The sequence below is a fragment of the Rhinolophus hipposideros genome (genome assembly GCF_964194185.1).
Source record: "Rhinolophus hipposideros genome assembly, chromosome: 16".
Classification (NCBI taxonomy): Eukaryota; Metazoa; Chordata; class Mammalia; order Chiroptera; family Rhinolophidae; genus Rhinolophus; species Rhinolophus hipposideros.
The window spans coordinates 48,996,334-49,010,161 of record NC_138062.1 but is presented as its reverse complement, the minus strand read 5'-3'; the positions used below and the strand labels follow the sequence as shown (position 1 = coordinate 49,010,161).

Here is a 13,828-nt window from a genome sequence, read left to right as displayed (position 1 = left end):
CACAACCCCCGGTGTGAATGCGTGTCCCTACCCCTCCTCCCTGAGGTCTTCCCAAAACCCAGAGTAGGGGTGCAGGCTGCACCTGTGGGGGCGCCAGGAGGTGCCAGCTGCAGCTCACCAGCCTCTCCCTGCAGTGGGCCCTCACGGTCTCGGAGCAGATCCAAAAGCAGAGGGCGTTCCTCCTCGCGCTCCAACTCGAGGTCCTCCAAGTCGTCTGGCTCGTACTCAAGGTCACGGTCACGCTCATGCTCCCGCTCCTACTCCCGCTCGCGCTCCAGGTAGGCAGGCGGCCTCGCGGGGCTGCGGGCCTGAGGCTTCCCCTTCCCCGGCTGCGGGCTGACCCGCGGGCTCTCCCGTTCACTCCTGCAGGAGCCGCAGCCGATCCCGCTCCTCACGAAGCCGCTCCCGCTCCCGCTCTCGCTCCAGGTCCAAGTCGTACTCCCCAGGGAGGAGACGTCGGTCACGGTCCAGGAGCCCCACCCCGCCGTAAGATTTCTGTCTTAACTGTCCACTGACCCACCCGCTGGTAGCACTGGAAGCTCTGAGGCTTTGCTGTGAATGTTGCAACTTTTCATTAGAAGACGTGCTGGGTCGGCGCCTCAGGGATCCGGGCCACTAGCGCGGTGACAATGGCATCTCCTCGTCTCACCCCATGGTCTTACCTTTTTATGGTCACATCGTAAAGCCTGAGGCAGTGGCTGGGCTCTGTGTTTCTAACCATTTTAGGGGTTTGTTGTGACCAGTCCTTGCTGTGCAGTGTGGGACAGGGACCATCACTTAGGGAACCCCCTTATCTGGCTGGCGAAGAGGACGACGAAGCATGGTAGACACAAGTGTCTGTGTGTCCATCCTACACTGTGACCGTTCACATAAGCCGCACGCTGTAATATTCTAAGAGCTTTCATCCTAATAAATGTACCAGCTCTTTTGTAAAAGAAGTTACCTGTCTCAATTTTAGTTCCTCGGCTGGTCTGGGTTCTAATTCAGCACCTCCTATACCTGACTCCAGGCTTGGGGAAGAGAACAAAGGACATCAGATGCTGGTGAAAATGGGTAAGGTGCCAGGGAAGATGAATGACCTACGGTGGGCATTCGGGGTCGGGTGTGATGGAGTCACCGGAAGTCCCAGCTCACCATGGGATCTTTGAAAAAGGGCAAGCCTGCAGGCTTCTGCTGGGCATTCTTTCTTCCTTTATCAGCCTCGCATTTATAAACCGCATGTCTGCACGTTACTCACTTACCCCCCATATGCATTTCTGTTTAACTTTGTGTCGGGAAAGTTACCAGATTTCCGCTTTTGTGGGTTGTAACCGCTCGCCCCTCTTCCTTCCTAAGGCTGGAGTGGATCTGGCGGCCTCGGCGTGAAAGAGCAAGGGATCCAGGACCCCATCAAGGGCGGGGACGTGCGGGATAAGTGGGACCAGTACAAGGGCGTGGGTGTGGCCCTGGACGACCCCTACGAGAACTACCGCAGGAACAAGAGCTACTCCTTCATTGCCCGCATGAAGGCCAGGGAAGAGTGCAAGTAAGTGTGGCCAGGAGCCATGCCAGCCGCCGGCAGCGTGGCCGTCGGGACCCGCCTGGCTTAGTGGCCGTGGAAAATGGTAGGGACAGCTCAGTTCTCACACAGCCTCCATCTTGGGGGAGTGACAGAAGAGGAGGACAGCCTCAGCATGCATAGTGACCAGTGCCATGCTCGACCACATGGGCGGCCCAGGTCCCACCTGCAAACCAGCTCTAATGTAGAAGGAAGATTGAGGAGACACACCCTGAGCTCAACGCCTGGACAGTGAAGCGAGAAACACGAACCCCTCAACCCCAGACGAGAATCCTTGACACCTGAAGTAACAGCTGTTTCACGTCTCCCCAGTCGGCCGTGAGCCTCCGCTTCAGCCAGCAGGCACGTGTGGAGGCAGCACTGGGTGAGCGCCGCCCCATCCACACGAGGGGTGCAGCGGCCGGCCCTCCGCCTGCACCCGCCGGCTGTGTCGTGACAGCTCAGGCCAGGAGCCAGTACTGCTCACGCTTTACAAACACACACAGGACCTTGATTTGCAAACTTAAACAGGGTTTTCATTTTTACTCCAAATTCTTGAGTTTTTAAAAAAAGAAGATTGATCTAAAATGAGCCCCAGTGAGATAATTTGAAACGATGCCTCCCAAGATATACTGGTCCCTTCGCTCAGTTACTTTAGTTGAATTTTTTTTTTTTTGGAACGTTAGCCATTTACTATTGTCTGCAGAAACAAAAGGATCTAAGGAGATGGATCTGAGGCATCTTCAGGTCACAGCGTGATGTCACCACGTCCTGGAGGACCTGTGCCCTTAGCACCTACTTGTGTTTTTCACTTAGAGGAACCCCAACACCAGCACTTGCGTGCGACAGCCCCTTTAGACCCACACCGTGGGGAACAGCCACCGACCATACCTCCTGCTGTCACTTCCCGTTCCCAGTCCCCCCACAACCACCACAGGGGAGGGGAGTCCTGGAGGGAGCCGCGGAGTGACCGTGCCGGGATCGGCGCACTTGGCATCCGCGGGCAACAGGGTGCGGTGCCATTTATTTGTACAGAAACATTTTTGAAAAATTCTTTTAGATAAGATGCAAAATCCTCTCCAACTTTTCAGCCTGATGTGATAAAATATTTGATTTTGTTCCGGGTTTCCTGTAGCTGTGAATTGTTTAAACGCATCTGTTTCAGGATAAAGCATAAACGTGCTGTTAACAATTTGTGGATTTTACTGTTTTGCCTTCAAATAAAGACTTTTTTTAAAGACCGTTTTTTCTGTGCGTTGGTGTCAGAAGTGTGCTCACGTGCAGCAGGGCGGGGTGTCTGAGTGCGGCTCGAGTGCTTGGGTTGGGTCCCCAGCATGGAGCCCTGGCCCTGGGTCCTCGTTAGTAAATGGGGTTTCTCGTATCCCCATCTACCTCGGCTCGTTGGGAAGCCAGCGTTTGACTGGGTGGAGCCACCCGCAGGGCCCCACGCGAGCTGGCATCTGTCCTGCCAGGCGTGGCAGTGGAGCGCCCCCTGCATCCCGTTCCACTGGTCTGTGGTGTGTCCGAGGAAGTGAGGGCTGGGAGAGATGGACTACTCAGCAAAGGCTGGAGCTGGATTCCACCCAGGGGAGTCCTGGGTGTCAGCTGCCCCCACCCTCTGCATGTCCCCTGGACACTGACAAGTCCCAGCCAGTGCACTGGACCACAAGTCGAGCCTCACCTGGCGCTCACAGCTCCTCCTTCACCTCTTCCAGAGCCTCCTGCAGGGTCAGCGGGGCGGGCCTGTGCTGCCTGATGTACTGTGGGGCAGAGGACACGTGTCACCACCCCGCCGCAGCCCACCGAGCTTTGGCCACTAAGGGCAGTGCCTGTGCACGCGCTCCTGGTCAGGCTGACGACAGGGAAGGGACAGGACATTGTCTCATTAACGAAAGGGAAGGGACAGGATGCCACGTGACTGCTGTGGGAATGAAGCGTGAGCCCCCGCTGGTCTGAAACGATGAGTGACCGGTCGGGGACGAGGGCCTGGGTGCCACTCAGGATGTGGGCCCAGAGCAGACACAAGAAGCCACGGCGGGCTGGCTGTGGGCAGGCGACAGATCACCTCCGCCTGCGTCCTGTCCACTGATGGGCGTCCAATAGAGGAACAAGTTAAAGGACCCCCCAGGGAACACTGAGCAAAGCCCAGGATGGGGGAGCCTCACACAACCTGTTTAACAAATAAACTGCAGGAAAATGAGACGGGAGTGAGGGAGACCCGCAGAGCAGATGCAGAAAAGTTCATAGAGTATTATGCTATTTCTATAAAGAAATATACATAATACATATCACACATAACGTACCTATTACACTGTAATATACTTTATATATTGTACACATAGTTCACAGAGGACTTTATAAATAGTTACGTATCTCTAACCAAGTTTTTTTACGAAATAACATTTTGTGTCATCAGACAAAAATGAAATTTTTGGAGGGAAAAAGAGGGGTGTTGAGAGCTTCGGCCCATGGGACTGAGAAGAGAGACCCCAGCGGGCCAGTGTGTTGGTGTCCCCGCCTCCCAACACTGGCTCCTTCCTCTAGGACAGAAGGTGATTGGGCCCTCGTGTCCCTGCTGCCCTGGGCTGAGATTGTCCCCACAGGCGGAGGCCTGCCCGCCCTCCCTGTCCCGGGAGGGAAGGAGGAGCTGTGCTGTGCTCACCTTTTTGGTTTCCTCCAGGGTGTGGTAGTGGTAGGCGTCTCCGTCCAGGGCCTGCAGGAGGGAACTGTGCAGGTGCCGGCCGGCCTCGATGAACTGCTGCGTCAGGCTCAGCTGCTGCTTCAGCAGGTCATTGAGCACCACCACGGCGGGGCTGTAAGCTGTCAGGGCTGCCCAGCATAGCCGCATCACCCTCCAGGACCCTCACCCCATCAGCGGCAGCTGCTGTGGGCCCACAGGCTCTGCAGCCCCCAACCCCTCGGCTATGTCGGGAGACTTTCTAGAAGTGCTGCCACCTTGGGAAGGAGAGAAGGCCTCGCCTATTCCAGGTCTGTCTCTAGTAAATGAACGAAGTGCCTTCCACTGACGCGTGTGAACCTCAAAGCTGCATGCCTAGAAAGCTTGCTCCCAGGCGGAAGCGGAAGTCTTCACCTCCACGTCCAACACAGAGAAAGAAGGTTAGTAAACTGACCCCCAAATTGTGCAGCTGCACCGCGCGAATCTATTTAACACTACTGGACTGTACACTTAAAAATGGGAAAGAGGGTAAATTTAATGTTATGTATTTTAAACTGAATTAAAATAATTAAAAGTACAATTAAAAATAAAAATTTTAAATAAAAACACAATTAAAAATAAAAACTGCACAAGTGTTAAAAAATGATCATTATTAAAACTACATAGAAAAATCTTTGAGGTTAATGTTATGTCTTTAAAAATGATGTTTTTTTAAAGATATAAACATTTGATTTGTTACAACCAGTATATTTTAGTATCTTTTATCTTTTTAAAATGTCATGAAAATTAAAATGGAAAAATAAAAGAGCAGGTACTGTATGGGCCTTGCTGGTGTCATGTGAGCCACCAGTGACCCCACGGGGATCTGGCAGAGTCTGGGCTCCCTAAGGTGGCTTTTGGGTGGCTGTTGTGTGCCTTCCTCTCCAGGACCCATGACAACCCCCAGACTCAGCTAGGAGGCCACAGCCCTGTCCACCTAGCTGGCTGCCTCGCAGTACTCGCTGAGTATCTACCGGGGAGAAACACATACGATTATGGACAAAAACGCTCAAAGGGGAACACAAAAAGTAACAATAGCTGTGTTGGGGTGGAAGACTTAGAGGTGTGTTACTGGTAACCATCCTCTTTTGTCTGACCTTGGTATCCTTTGGTGAGACAGACAGAAGGTTCTCAGACACTCAAGTCTGGGATCCTAGGACCTGTGGCAGCTGCCTGTGGCTGTGACAGTCCCCACCAATGGATATCCCAATTCCAGCGCTAAAGGGGGTGCCACACTTCCAAGGGTGGGTGTGGATTAGCAGGTGAAATGCATCCACTTCACTGCAAGGACCCCGGAGCTGGGCTGTTACCTTCCATAGCGTCCGCGCTGATGATGTGACTGGCGATGGGCTCAGGGTCCACATAGGCGCCTCCCAAGGCCGGCCCGATGGCCGCCACGCCGGCCGCTGTCCCCAGAACAAAGGGGATGGAGGTGAGTGGCAGGTTTGGGGGCAATGGCTGATGTATGGCTAAGGTCCCCAATCCAAATCAACCCAGCGGGGAGAATTAGAGCCCTTTGCACAGTCCAAGAACAAGTTCTGTCTACATTGTGGGTGTCATCTAAACGAGAAGAGGGAGCAGGATGTTGAGCAGCATCTCTGGCTCCCACCCACTAGACTGTCACCCGGCTGTCACAGCCCAAAATGGCTCCAGACCTTGCCCATGTCCCCCAGGGCCAGAATTACCCCAGTTGAGAACCACTGCCTTAGTCTTTGATTCTAGAACCTTTCAGAATGTCTGAGAGCTCGGAAGACAGTGGGCAACACCCTCGTCTGTGGAGAAGGAAACGGGGGCGCCTGGGGCACCGAGGTCCCTCCCAGCTGTTTAATGACAACCGCCCAGACCACCGGAGCCTGGGGCTCATCACACTTCCGGGGCGCCCGCAGAGCACAGCCTGAGCGCCCATCACTGCTGCCACGGCCGGCGCCTCCCTCCTTGGGCCCTGAGGCCACAGGCTTACCCTTCGTCCACTGGTAGGTAAAGGCGGGATCGAGGGTCTGCACGGCCGTCTCCTTCAACACGACTCTTGTCACAGCCCTGGCGCGTTTTTTCCGAGAAGTACGTTTTGGTGGGGCATGCTCTGTCTTCAGGCTTGCAGAGAGTTCCGACGAGGTGGGTACTGTCCTGTCGGGAGACTCCTCAGAATGGGCGATCGGCTCTGACGCTGTCAGACTTGGGGATTCGTCGAAATCTTCCGAGTAAGCCCAGCTCACTGTGCTGGCTGGAGGTTCCTCAGACGTAGGCCTCGGGCTGGCAGTGCACTGGGGCCCCGCAGAGGCGGCTGACGGCTCACTCAGGTGCTCTGACACCTCACTTTCAGTTGGGGGGCCCCTGGCCCAGCAGCTTTGGCTGGATGCCTCTTCCCTCTGGCCTCCTTTCTAAAATGAAGGCAGAGATAACTGGAAAGTGCTTTTGAGTGATCAACAATGCTCCAAATTACCACTGCCTTAGAATGAGGTGTGGGGCTCTCCTGGGGGGCCCAGCAGGCCAGCGTCCCCCCTGGCCCTTTGTTAGATTTGAATAGGCCGAGTATTTGAACAGGATTCATGAAACGCTTCGGCGCGGGCTATGGCACTGAACACTGATAGTGCAAGTCCGTGTAGGGGGCACGTGGATGAAATGTTAAGGTGTCATTATGCACTGTGGACATTTGAGGGCCGAACATTCTTTGCAGTGGGGGGCTGTCCTGTGCATTCCAAGAACCTGAGAAGCATCCCCAGCTGCCACCCATTCAATGCCAGTAGCACCCCCCAACCCCAGTCATGACAACCAAAACACATCTCCACATGTTACCAAGTGTCTCCTGGGAGCACAATCCCCGCCCTCCCGCCCCCACCCCCGCCCAAGAACCGCTAACCGAAGTGAAGCATAATGATTACAAGCCTTTCTATGCAATGACCTACAATGAAAAATTAGTTGTACTTACTTTCTGTTCTGATTTCTCACTGACAGCTGGAACCAGATCATCAAGGGATAAAATATTTATTCGAAAATCTGTAATTAAAAATGTAACGTGACAATATTTACTCATTTATTTACTCCATCAATGTTTACCGTCACGTTGACGGCCCTTAGCTCATTTCTTTCATCCTGTCACGTTTTTCCAGGCCTTTCCACTCGTCATCAAACCTAGCACAAACACACTCAGGCTTGACCCATTCCTTCAGGTCTTCAGTTCCTTAGGAGGGCTCCCAGCACATAAAAGGTACATTAAATATTTATATACTATCTGCATGCTGTTCTCCCGTTCATCTGTCTTTTGTTACAGAGCCCCAGCTGAGAACCTAGAAGGAAAAGGAAAAAGCGCTTTTCCTCCGCTACAATTGATTCATAGGTAATGGTCGCCCAGGCCCTGGGGTCACAGCTGGCATTTGTCGTCCTTCAGACACAGCAGGCACTCAAGACACAGTTATGTAGCTTAGATTTAAGTATAAAGCTTCCCAGAGGAAAAAAAATCCACGTTGGTACCACATCTTTTTCCTTTCTCCTCTTTCCTAAATACATATAATATTGAAATTAAAACATTAATATGGAAATAATAGAAACGTCTAATGGTGACTGGTGATAGAGACGTGTTTCCTTTTCTGAAATTAAAAAGGAAAGGAGGCAAATTTCTCTTCCACTAAAAGGAAAACTGAGTGGCCTTTCTATTGCTTGTGGCTCTAGAAGGGTTTCTAGAAAGATTTCGGGTCATTGCTCTGTAATTGGTCGGGGTTACTGGATGTTTTTAAAGACAGAACAAAAATCTGACATGGCCCCTCCACCAGGAAAGGATGTCAGAGAGTGGGGGGCATCACGAGGTCTAGCATGCACTCCCTGTGACAACAGCCTGTGACCACCACACGGGGGACCCTAAAGGCGAGCCCTTCCTGCCCAGGGTGATGACTGCCCAGGGCTGCAGATTACCGGCTAGGCTGTCGGAGGCTTCTGACAGCAACTCCTCCCCAGGCCCAGCCTCCCTCCTTCCAGCAGGGGACAAGAGCCCGCCATGCGCCATCATCAAGGGCACTGACTTCGACACAGTGCTGGTAACGGAAGGGGACACCGCAGGAGAGGCTTTGTCCCCTGGAGTGTGAGTCGGTGGGGAGCGAGCTCTTGAGCGCAGGCTGTGAAGGGTCCTGTCTGCTGACCGGGCGGTTGGCAGATGTGTTGTCCCAAGTGGCTTTGGGCTGGAAAGTTCCTCAGCGGGTAGCGAAAGGAGTTTCAGTTGGGTTGGAATCTGAGCCTACCTTGGCGGAAATAAAAGAAACAAATGACCAAATGTGTGATAAACAAGTCCTATCACTTGACAACATGGCTACTGGGGTGCATGAGACCAAGGCTTCCGAGGTCAGCTGTTCATCCCTCGGTGGCCCTTTCTCTCCTCTCCCCTCATCTCTGAAAGTCAAGGTACAATATTTAGACAAGATAATGTTAGGATTAGAAATACTCAAATAATCAGAAATACCATTTTGCTTTCAAATACATATTGTTAATTATGTATTTTCTAAATAAAGCCCCTGCGTACCTGATCTATGACAGCATTCAACAAAAGCAAAATATGTGGATTGTTTCCCCATAAAGCACAGCCTTCCTATCACTTAACACCCACTAGGATAGCCATAATCAAAAAACAGAAAATATGGGGGCGGCCAGTTAGCTCAGTTGGTTAGAGTGCGATGCTCTTAACAACAAGGTTGCGGGTTTGATCCCCACATGGGCCACTGTGAGCTGCGCCCTCCACAACTAGATTGAAATAACTACTTGACTTGGAGCTGATAGGTTCTGGAAAAACACACTTAAATAAATAAAAATTAAAATAAACAAAAACAGAAAATAACAAGTATTGGCGAGGATGTGGAGAAATTGGAACCCTCATACCCTGCTGGTGGGAATGTAAAATGGTGCAGCCGCTGTGGAAAACAATTTGTTTGGTTTTCAATAAATTACACATAGAATTACTATTGGACCCGGTAATTCCACTCCGAGATATCTACCCCAAAGAATTGAAAACAGAGGCTCAGATACTTATCTACATATGCTCATAGCAGCAGGACTCACAACGCCCAAAAGATGGAAGTGATCCAAATGCCCTTCAGTGGATAAATGAATAAATAAGACGTGGTCCATCCACACAGTGGGCTGTTATGTGGCCATAAAAGGAATGAAGCACTGACACACGCCACAAGGTGGATGAACCTTGAAAACATGATGCTGAGTGACAGGAGCCAGACACAAAAGGCCACATGGCGTTATGATACTATTGATATGGGCATATCCAGAGACAGAGAGTAGATGGGTGGTTGCCAGGGGCTGGGGGAGGGGGAAACAGGAGTGGTTATTTAATGGGTCTCCTTTGGGGGAGATAAAAATGTCTGGAACTACACAGAGGTGGTGGTTGCACAATATTGTAAATGTACCAAATGTCACTGGATTGTTCATTTAAAAATGGTTAATTGTATGTGACTTTCATCCCAATTAAGAAATGGAAATAGTCTTCCCAAGTGAACGATTTCTGTGTGGTACAAGTGCCAAGAAGGCGTGGCTCGCTGAAGGCATTAATCACTGCTGGTGTTTGATCAGTCTGACAAAGTGTGTCCTGCGGTGTACACAGTTACGAATTAGTTAGTATGGCAAAACTGCCTAACGTGCCCCCAATAATTCCGTCCCCTACAGAGCATGCCCACAATAGTAGCTGTGACTGTCTGAAACCCAAATTTTCCTCGTCAATCCCTTTTCTCAGGTAGATGGGTGACGGCTGCTATCAAGTCTCTAGCTCTATGACAGAAAGGTACAAATGCAAAGGCTTTGTTGAAAAGAAATACATGCGAACCTTACCAAGAATAATTCTATTTGTTCTTTCTCATGGACACTGGTTAAACCCTGTTTTGTGCGTATTTCTTTTTCTCTAGAAGATTCCATCAAGCTTCCCAGCAACTCTTTCATTTCCTCTTCATCACTGTCTGGAGAATCCAATTTTCTAGTAGGTTCTTTTTCTTTGGGTGTTGGAAAATTCCGCTCTTTCCCAAAATGGGCTTTAGGGGATACCTTTTCAATGGATGGCTCTCTCTTCTTTAGAAACCTACTGGTCTTTCCTCTCAGTGTGTCACTCTCAGTGACAGGATTTGCACAGGCCTGCTTCTGGGAGGTTTTGACCGTATTCTGTGAAGGAAGTTCAACCGTATTCCTCGTAGGAATTTCGTCTGCTCTCCTGGGAAGACTGTCCTTGGTCTTTGGGTGGGATTCCACGTCACACAAGTCCAGTTGCACCTTCCGGTTCATGATTTTGGATTCAATCTGGGCTAGCTTCCTGAGTGCGGCACTGGTCCTGAGCTGCGAGGCCGTGCTCAGGGGTCTACCTGAGGACAGCCAGGGCCCACTCCCCACGCCAGCATCCTCTTTAGGGAATAAGTGTTTTTCACCCAGAGTCTGGCTTCTTTTTAGAAATCTGCTATGACTGGTAGCTCTTTTGGTGAGATTCTTACTGATGTTCAAGTTTCTGATTTCTTCCACCTTGGAATCGTCTAAGGAAATATCACTAAAATCACCCAAGATATCACGCATGGGATGGCTGGTTTTCCTTGTTGAAGCCATTCTAGGGAGGAAAGAAAGAAAACTTACAGTAAGAACACCTGATGTTTGTATTGTGCATTCAAATCTCTCCGTGGCTCCCACCACGCCAAAAGAGAGCAAATCCTCTTTCGCAGTCTGGCCAGAGCCTCCGCATCAAGCCTGATGGTGACAAGGAAAATGATTAGACACTTGGTACCACTTAATGAATGACCGTTCGACACCTGGTCTTAAATGAGACATGTTACATATGAAACATGAGAGCCAGCAGTTCTCAGGTTCCCACCCCTCTGCTCAGAGGTACATTACCTCATCTAACCCTCACACAACCCCGTGAGTCGGTTATTGTCACCCCTTCAATACAGGAGGTGGAGGAAATGAAAGCCCCCACAGGTTAGGTCACCTGGCCGATGAGTAGCTGAGCCAAATTCAAAGCTCAGGTCTGATTCCAAAGACCCCATTGTCCCCCACTGGGCTTCACTACCTCACCAGTTACTTTCCCTGTCGTCCAAGTGAGTCCTGCTCCCCAATCGTACCCCAAGTCCAGGCTCCTCTTTTATCCAAGTGTCCTCAGCTCTCTCACAAAAAGCTGTTGAAGCACAGTCTGTGTATTTCATGAGCTCCTTGCAAAATCTTATTTCACTTAAAGTGTGAGAACCACTGCCCTGGAAGGAGGGGAAAGCGATGGACAGACAGCACCCCCCACCAACTGTCGGCCACATGTCGAGTGTGCATGCTGGCGTTCATTGTTCTGGGAGAAGGACCAGAGCTTTCATCATATTCTCAGAGTTCCTGTGTGCCCCTGAGAATAGGAACAACCCACTGCAAGATTTACAAAGGTTTCAAAAGGCTTTAAAGATGTAAAAAGATGGAGAAATATGGCCTGGATGGGTATGTGTTTACTGCAGCCCGTTAGTGCGAAACTCAGCAACAGCAATGAAAATGTGAACTGCACACACGCCATGACCTGGCAATTTCACATCTGGGAATTTACCTACGGTTACATTCTCAAACACGCTGAGATGTACATTTAAGGAATGTCAGGGCAGTGCTGTTTGTACTCATCAAAAACCTGAACCTATCGATAGAGACCTGGTAAAGTCCAGGAGACCACACTCAGATGATGGAACACGATGCAGCGATGAAAAGGAATGAGGGAGATCTGTGCACAGAATGTCTCCCGCCAAATAATATGTAAGGCGGGGCACACGGATGTCTCAGTTGGTTAGAGAGCGCGAGCCCTGGGCAGCGGGGCTGCCGGTTCGATTCCCACATGGGTCAGCGCACTACGCCCTCTGCAACTAGAAGTCAATGAGCTGCCGCTCAGGTCCCGGGTGGTCAGATGGCTCAGTTGGTTGGAGCGCGTCCTCCCAACCTCAAGGTTGCTGGTTCCACAACTCGACTCCCGCAAGGGATGGTGGGCTGCGCTCCCTGCAACTAGCAACGGTGACTGGACCTGGAGCTGAGCTGCGCCCTCCACAACTAAGATTCAAAGGACAACAACTTGACTTGGAAAAAGTCCTGGAAGTACACACTGTTCCCCAATAAAGACCTGTTCCCCTTCCCCAATAAAATCTTTAAGAAATAATAATGTGTGAGGCAAAAGAGACGAGATGTAGAATCGTACCTCGTCTCCATACTGCTCTGAAACATCAACAGCTATCTTCGTTAATATTTTTGTAGCTGAGGCCCAGGAGACGACTCAGTCCAGAACTTTCTGTGGGTCAGAGGGGAGGCCCTACCACCAGGCCAGGTTTCCTGGCATTTAGTTCTTCTGAAATTTTCCCTACATTTTAAAATAAAACAATGGGAAAAATGGTTAAAATGGCAAATTTTATGTTATGTACACATTACCACAAGTAACATAGATCTATTTAAAATACAATTAAAAATAAATCAGTAGGCAAAGGACGTGAACAGGCATCTCTTCAAAGAATATACACAAATGGCCAACAAGCCCCTGAAAAGATGTTCAACGTTAATAACCATTAGGGAAATGCAAGTCAAAACCACCAGGAGATCCCACATCACACCCAGCAGAATGGCTGTAACCAAAAACAGATAATAACAGGCATTGGTAAAGATGTGTAAAAAGTGGAACCCTCATACCCTGTTGGGGGAGTGGATTGTAAAATGATGCAGTCACCAATTTGGAATGCAGTCTGGTGGTTCCTCAAAAGAGTAACCATAGTTACCAAATGATCCAGCAATTCTACTCCATGTGGCCCAAGATAATTGAAATGTATGCAAATATTCATAATAGTTATGATTTACAATAAGCGAAAAGTGGAAACAATCCAAATACCTATTAACTAGCGGGTGGGTGAGAACTGCGGTCCATCCACGCAATGAAGTACTGTTCAGCAATAAGAACAAATACCAGTACACACAACAATAGGCACACATCTCAAACACATTACAAGAAGTGGAAGTAGCCAGATGTAAAATACCACACGCTGTACGATTCCATTCGTAAGGACTGCCCAGAAAAGGCAAATCAACAGAGTCCAAAAGCACATCAGCGGTTGCCTGGGGCTGGGGGTGGTAGCGGGGATGGACTGCAAAGGGATTTTCTTCCAGTGATGGAAAGTTCTAAAGCTGGATCGTGGTGATGACTGCACCACTTGGTAAGTTTACTAAAAATAACGGAGTTGTACACTTAAAAGGGGTGAAGTGTACGGTATGTAAATGCATCCTCAATAAAGTTGTTAAAAATAAAAACTTTAAAAACACCGAAGTGCCTCGGAGTCTTTCCCCGGGGTCTTTCCCCAAATCTGAAACGACTCACACCGGATCACGCTCCCGAGTGGGCCCAGACAGGGAAACTGAGGCATGAGGCGCGGGGCGGGAGGTGGGGGCAGCCCTCCCAGCTCAGCCCCGGACGAGCCCCGTTTCCCCGCAACTCCTCTCCCAAGCCCGGCCGCCGCCCAGCTAGTCCTTCCAACCTCCTCCCACGGCGTCCATCCGCGAAGGCCGCCTAGGATCTCCGCGGGGCACTCAGACCAAAGGTTCGTTGCCCCGGCAAC

At 50.5% G+C, this 13,828-nt stretch overlaps 2 protein-coding genes across 8 annotated transcripts in view; one reads left to right on the top strand and one right to left on the bottom strand.

Moving 5' to 3' along the window:
- The window catches only part of CHERP (calcium homeostasis endoplasmic reticulum protein), a 16,961-nt gene extending 14,183 nt beyond the window's left edge, over window positions 1-2,778 (top strand). For all 4 annotated transcript variants that reach the window (XM_081077462.1, XM_081077461.1, XM_081077460.1 and 1 more), the window contains exons 14-17: window positions 135-278; window positions 370-486; window positions 959-1,053; window positions 1,336-2,778. In XM_081077462.1, the coding sequence (XP_080933588.1) occupies window positions 135-278; window positions 370-486; window positions 959-1,053; window positions 1,336-1,529 (550 nt within the window). In that variant the 3' untranslated portion in view covers window positions 1,530-2,778. The remainder of the gene's footprint in view (window positions 1-134; window positions 279-369; window positions 487-958; window positions 1,054-1,335) is intronic.
- LOC308509475 (uncharacterized protein C19orf44) lies at window positions 2,055-13,828 on the bottom strand. Of its 4 annotated transcripts, none has more exons than XM_081077463.1 (10): window positions 13,593-13,828; window positions 12,430-12,588; window positions 10,071-10,827; window positions 8,160-8,478; window positions 7,180-7,247; window positions 6,214-6,631; window positions 5,564-5,659; window positions 4,200-4,366; window positions 3,219-3,297; window positions 2,055-3,075 (listed from the first exon to the last, which is right to left on the bottom strand). In XM_081077463.1, exons 2-9 carry the CDS (start codon window positions 12,453-12,455, stop codon window positions 3,226-3,228), a joined length of 1,923 nt encoding a protein of 640 aa, XP_080933589.1. In that variant the 5' UTR covers window positions 12,456-12,588; window positions 13,593-13,828; the 3' UTR covers window positions 2,055-3,075; window positions 3,219-3,225. The 4 variants fall into 4 exon arrangements, with proteins under 4 accessions (XP_080933589.1, XP_080933591.1, XP_080933590.1 ...); XM_081077465.1 differs by having other exon boundaries at window positions 2,055-2,693; XM_081077464.1 differs by having other exon boundaries at window positions 13,748-13,828.